At 38.6% G+C, this 6,333-nt stretch overlaps 1 protein-coding gene across 1 annotated transcript; it reads right to left on the bottom strand.

Moving 5' to 3' along the window:
* Positions 1 to 1,032: 1,032 nt before the first annotated feature.
* Positions 1,033 to 3,806, bottom strand: cav4a (caveolin 4a). The gene is made up of 3 exons (XM_066670053.1): positions 3,603 to 3,806; positions 1,669 to 1,856; positions 1,033 to 1,183 (listed from the first exon to the last, which is right to left on the bottom strand). Exons 1-3 carry the CDS (start codon positions 3,804 to 3,806, stop codon positions 1,033 to 1,035), a joined length of 543 nt encoding a protein of 180 aa, XP_066526150.1.
* Between the last annotated feature and the right edge of the window lie 2,527 nt (positions 3,807 to 6,333).

Here is a 6,333-nt window from a genome sequence, read left to right as displayed (position 1 = left end):
ACTAGGTGGTGCCAGTCAGTAGGGATGGAAATGCAGAGTTACTTGATTAGTTACACAATTATAATGTCCCAGAATTAGCCAAATTAATGCTAGATTCAGCTTGTTCTTACCCTGGCTATTCTAATAGAAGTGTCAAAACTGGTCTCGGATCAGCCAAAAGCTGAAACACCAGCTCAATGTGATAGCACTTGTTAGCTCAATAGCATATATTAGCATTAAAATGGTGAGCAGCATAATCAGGCCAATTGTGGTGAGGAATAATTTGTTTTTTTTTCCAGACAAGAGGTCTATTATTTGCTGAATATTTCAACAGCTACTGAACTGTGAAAATGCAAAGCCTTTCATTTGAATTTAAGACAAAAGAGGACAATGCAGGCGGTTAAGCCATGCTACTACCCTGACATCTATCCATATAACATCCATAGCTTTTATAGTATGATAACAAAATTGTATGTACAATTTTAAGTGTTCACAGCAATCGAGTAAAAAAAAAAACTATTTGCTAACTTATATATTAACACAATATTATACATGAGTTGCTTGTATTTAAAGCCTGTGGCTACTGTACCTCACCAGCAATTGGGAGCCACCTGCTGAGTCATGAACTTGAAGTTTGATGTCAAGCTGAATTCAGTTTCAATTTGATGATAAAGGCATGCATTTGGTATAATGTCAATTACTTGAGTACTAGCTTCAATTATATGTTTGCTACATTAGCCTAAAAATTAGAGTTTTATAGAAGCAACATTTGGCAGAGGAATTTATCATTTTCAAATAACATAATCGTGCCTACCACCATTTACAAAATCCATTAGAATGTTACTGTCCTATGCTTCCATTATTTATTTTCTATTTCAACTCATGAAGTGTTGATTTTAATTCTGTCTTTTTGCTGTTAGCATTCTCTTGCCCCGGAGTGATATTCTCTGGCCTTCACTCCTCCACAGAGTGAACGATAAAGGTCCGTCAGTCCAGTGCCTCCTTTCTGCTCCGTGTGGGAGTTTCATATAAAACATGAGCCTGAAGAGTTCCTCATTCCTGTGTGAGCCTCACACTGATTCCTCTGCAACTTTTAGCCACACTTTGGAAGAATGGGAGGATGATGATTTCCAAAACACTGCTCCATAGAGTCTCCAGCCAGCCAGTGTTAATTAAGATCACCTTCACACATGGAGAGAAGAGCCTAAAGAGAAGAAAGGGAAGTATAGGAACCTGGCTGTAATATATGTATATGTATGTAACATTTTGAGTTAACTGCACTTGATCAGATTTCTGAACATTTAGGGTTTTTGGAAATTCAGTGCCCTTAAGAAAATGTTTTTGTTTATCTATAATTATTTAAAACACAGCTCTGGGTGACTGTCTGTGAGGAGTGTGGTGTGTTCTCCCTGTGTCTGCGTGGGTTTCCTCCCACATTGTCTAAAAACACACGTTGGTAGGTGGATTGACGACTCAAAAGTGTCCATAGGTGTGAGTGTGAGAGTGTGTGTTGCCCTGTGAAGGACTGGCACCCCCCCCCCCCCCAGGGTGTATTCCTGCCTTGCGCCCAATGATTCCGCTCTGGACCCACCGTGATCCTGAACTGGATAAGCGCTAACAGATAATGGATGAATAATTATTTAAATATTTTTTGATTGGCTGCCCATTAAATAAGTAAACTAAACTCACCAGATATGGAAGCAGCTGAGTATGGCAAAGAGAATCCCGGCAATGATGGACAACGGCACAGCCAACACAGCGGTCACAATGCGGTAGAACCAAACTCTGGACACCTCAAAGAGAGCGTTACTCCAAATCCACACTCTGTCTCCACTCCGCACTGACACTGGTTCAGCAATCACGTCCTCAAAACTGACCTGAACAACACACAAACACACACTTCTTGCACATCAGAAATGCTGGGTTAAAGGGCCTATCTAAGTTCCAGATGAGCTGGAGTGATGTTTTGTCCCTCTGTTGCTTTGTAAATACACAGATGGTTTGTCTATTAGCCTTCAGTTCAGCTCCTAAAGTCCTAACCAATGGGAAACTCCCTTTGGTGTAGCTACCAAGATACCACAGGAAAAATACAGTTTTTTCTAGGCATGTAAATGAGTGTAATGGTTCTTACACAACATTCTGTTACATAAAATATACCTGAAATATAGGCACATATTTTACTGCCTAATGGGCCGACCTAGAAGAGGCGTTTTCCCTTACTGACTGACTGACTGACTGACTCTGTACGAGTAGGAACTGTTAATTCAGCCATATTTCACAGAGAGAACTTAATGTGGTGCTATTACACAGCCTTTAAATAGTTCAGCCATATTTCACATAGCACTTTTCCACCAATGAGGAACCAGTACAGTTTCAGTTTGAAATGCCAGAAACACCTCTGTGACAATGGCTATATGGCTAATGGCGCTCTTACTCTTAGATCCCAGAAATCATAAAAACTTTGCTTAATTTCCACATAAATATATTTTCTGGTCTGAGAAGGGTCCTAAATAGAGCTTACAAGACTCTATTTGTATGTGTCCCATACTACTAAAACATCCATGGAAACAGCTCTGAGCATATTAGCTGTTAGCATTAGCATGTAAACAGAATGGGTTGTATAATCAAATCAGGAATAAACGAGTGTATTAAAAAAAAACATTTGTTTGGATAACACTTTCAAAACACTGCTGAGATTCAATGCAAGCTTAGTCTGAAAGAGAGATAAAAGGCACAATGTAGGTTCACAAAGCCAGGCTTATGTGTAGTGGATTATGTAAGTGATACATTAGGTTTCTTTTGATCACTTATTAAGCTTCAGACAAAACATTAAAACATATGAGGAGGTTCCCCATCACACACTGTAGCTCTTCAGTGGATTACATTAGCATGCTGATCTCTATAAGACTTTAAATATCCAGCAATAGTCCTTTCAAGTGACTTTATTCTTGTAAAGTGACATGCTCATTAGGTTATTGGTGTTTATAGAACTTGACTCAGTTTTACACATTGGGAAATGCTTTCTTGTTTGCTATTGCTGTCCTAAAATGAACATGTGCTACACTCATCCTCTGTCTGTCTGGAGCCCTCCACTCTTTTGTGTCAAGACAAAGGTTCACATTTCCAGTTAATAAATGTAATGGTACTAGATGTCCCTAATATTCTCTCTAGTGATTACACTTTGGTGAATGGCTTCTTTGTCCATGCCCATGCTACACACTCCTGTGTACATTTTTTTAAAAAATACATTAAAGACCAAGACTTTTTCTCAAAACATTCTCTGAGGAACTTTTAGAGGTTTTCGCACTCTTCGCACATTTGGCTCCTGTCACTGCTGCTTAAAAGCTCTGTTTTGAATTCATTATTGTTGTCATGCCATGGCAAACTAACTCATTTCTAGCAGCCAGAAATGTTTTGAGAATAAAGCAAATGGTGGCAAATCAGTACAGAGCTCATTTGCATAGACCAGTCTTAAAGTCACAGTAGCAAGAACAATCAGTTCTTTGTCTTATCAAAAAGTGTTTCAAAAGTTAATTAAAATTATAATGAACATTGCAAGTGGAAAATATACAATTTTAACTTAGAATATGGGCCTTATAAGTGAGTTGCAGAGCTTGTAGTACCTTCAGACATTCATTAATCTGTCGGGGGTCTCTCTCGTTGAGCAGTGGCCTGGTATCACTCTGTGTGGACACCACATCTTCCTCCTCTTCCTCCATTACTGTCTCCAGTGGAGTTTTCCATTGCTGTGGATCCTCACTGTCCTCACTGTCCCCTTCGTCACCCAAGTCAATCTCTGTCTCTGCTTCAGTTGAGCTCCACATCATGGTGAGGATCTATAACCTAGTGCACCCCTCCCAGTCCACTGGCCGGTCCCTTTAAAAATGTACAGAAGTCAGAGTAATCAGACAGACGGGCACACACACTCTGAACTTTGAGTAGTGTTAGTAATGTCACTGAGATACTGGACTGGTGGGTTATATTAGGAAAGTAAGCATGCTCTTACAAGAATTCCCTGACTGCCCCCATGTGGAGATGTGCACCCCCCTGCTACAGCAGCTATAAATACTGCAGTATGGGCCACCACTTGGTCAAGACATGTCCACACTTCTTAGCTCCACTACATGACTAAACATTCCTTCAGAGGTGAACTGTGTATGACATTATTAGCTGAAAGTTGCTTGACCTGAAATATAAAATGTTCCTCTGCATGCAATTGCACATTTCCACCAGAGAAGACTCCAAATCTACAACAGTCACACAGTGCTGATTTAAAGGGGATTGTGGGGAAACTCTCTTCTCTCTGGTTTGTTTACATTCAGAAGCTCCGCATCTTTTAAGGTGGAATGGTATGTTTGACGGGAAATAGCAACTGTTGTTTGTACGTGGCTGAAGTATACAATTTGGAGACATTCCACATTAGGTAAAAGCAGCATATATAAGTCAATGTTATCCAAATATGGAGCAGGAAGAGAGCAATATTCTCATCTTGGTTTGTGCTTTTCAATGTTTGGAGTTCTCTTCTTTCTCTAAAACTCCAGATGCCTTTGATCTGTTATGAATCATTGACATGAAAAATAATTTTAATTATAGAGAAGTACAATAAAATTTAGACTGCATTTAACTGACTTGTAGCAATAAAAACACCACAAACCCAAACTAATGCAGTAACGGCTGTGAGCAAATGAGCGTGCACGCACACATACACACACAAACACACACAGAGAATGATGGGCATTTTTCCTGTCTTTAAAGTGATTGAGCAAGTGACTTGACCTCAGTTCAAGGCCCATTTTCAGGTCATGGCTGCCCCTAGGTTTAGGTTTTTATTTCTGTGAAATTACGGGGAATAATTGTTTACATTTTCTGCATATTTTAAGTGTCTGGTTCACTGTTTATGGTTTATTCTTCATACAGTTTTTATTCTATACATTTTCTGTATTATTAGTCCCCCATGCAGTTTAATGCATGTATTCACGTATTCACAATAGCAGAGAAAAATAGATCTGGTTACCATAATGGAGCCAAAAAATTGTATTGAAAGTGTATTGAGATACTGTAGGTGCTAGAAATAATGTGATTAATGGCTTAGAGAGAGTTTGTGGCCTGTCAGCTTTCCATAAAGGCAAACAGCCACCCAGTGGTGTGTCCATCAGCCACATTTCTGACCCAGAGTCCACACAGCAGTGTCTAAAGGAAGAGAGGAGGTGATTACGTCATGCTGAGATCTCCTCGGGGACGGGATCATGTGGAAAACACTTTGCTGTGGAAAGAGGATTTCACAATATGCTTTTAAAGCTGTTCCTGCCCAACCACTGCAGCCATTAGCAGATCACTCTTTACCTAAAACTTCTATTTATAGCTCCAGCACCAGATTAAAACAATAAATACCAGGAAATATCAGTCTTTCTTTCTCACAGCTGTTGTATACATCTCTAATTTACTCTGTAACATCTCTTCCTCCTGCTTCACTGCATTAAAATCCAGGCTTCAAGTTCACCTCGTTTAAATGTGTACATCATAAGATTATGACGTACATTACATCATCACACTTCTGATGTAATACAATGTATTAAAGTTAAAATATATATATTTAATATACAGCAAGTTGTGAATCAAGTTATAAAATGAATATGCAAATTGAAAATATAATAAAAATTAACATAAAGGATTAAATAACAAAATAAAACATGAATAATTAAATCATCAATGATGTTTATATTTCAAATTTGTGAAAGATAACAGAAATGAGAGAGAGGGAGAGAGGTGACTTGTGAAATTATTATCACAGTTTTGTGTCTCTATGCTCTGTTTAGTTACAGAAGTATATGAAGGAGTTAATGGATTCTATGTCACTGTGTGGCAGATGGCTGTGTGTGTGTCTGTGTACCTGGTGTGTGTGTGTGTATATAGACTAGGTTAGGCTTGTAATATTTATTCATAAGTCTCCACAAACTGAAAGGAAGACTAAGTAATATCCCCGTACTGCATGAAAATACAACAAAGTGAAATTTGTTTGTGTGGTCATTAGGGTCACCACCTCTAGGCTTAACCACTGTGTGGAAGTAAATCTGGTGACATAATAGATTTGGATTAATTTTTTAATCACTGTAAACATTTGTAATAATTATGTCTCTAAAGTAGTGCACAGGATATAGCTTCATCACGCAATGATTCCGGCCCGGACTTTTTAATTTAAATATAAACCCAATTACTTGGAAATGAAGCTGTTTTCTGAACCTTAAGCTGGACCTGCATGGTAGAGCTAGATACATTTTAATTTTGTTAGCTGTGGCACAGACATATGGCATTGTGGGATTTGGAGTCCGGATATCTTTCCCTAATTAATGTTTT

This window comes from Hoplias malabaricus, chromosome 5 (assembly GCF_029633855.1).
Source record: "Hoplias malabaricus isolate fHopMal1 chromosome 5, fHopMal1.hap1, whole genome shotgun sequence".
Taxonomy (NCBI): Eukaryota; Metazoa; Chordata; class Actinopteri; order Characiformes; family Erythrinidae; genus Hoplias; species Hoplias malabaricus.
The sequence above is the reverse complement of the archived record's forward strand: the minus strand, read 5'-3'. Positions and strand labels throughout refer to the sequence as shown.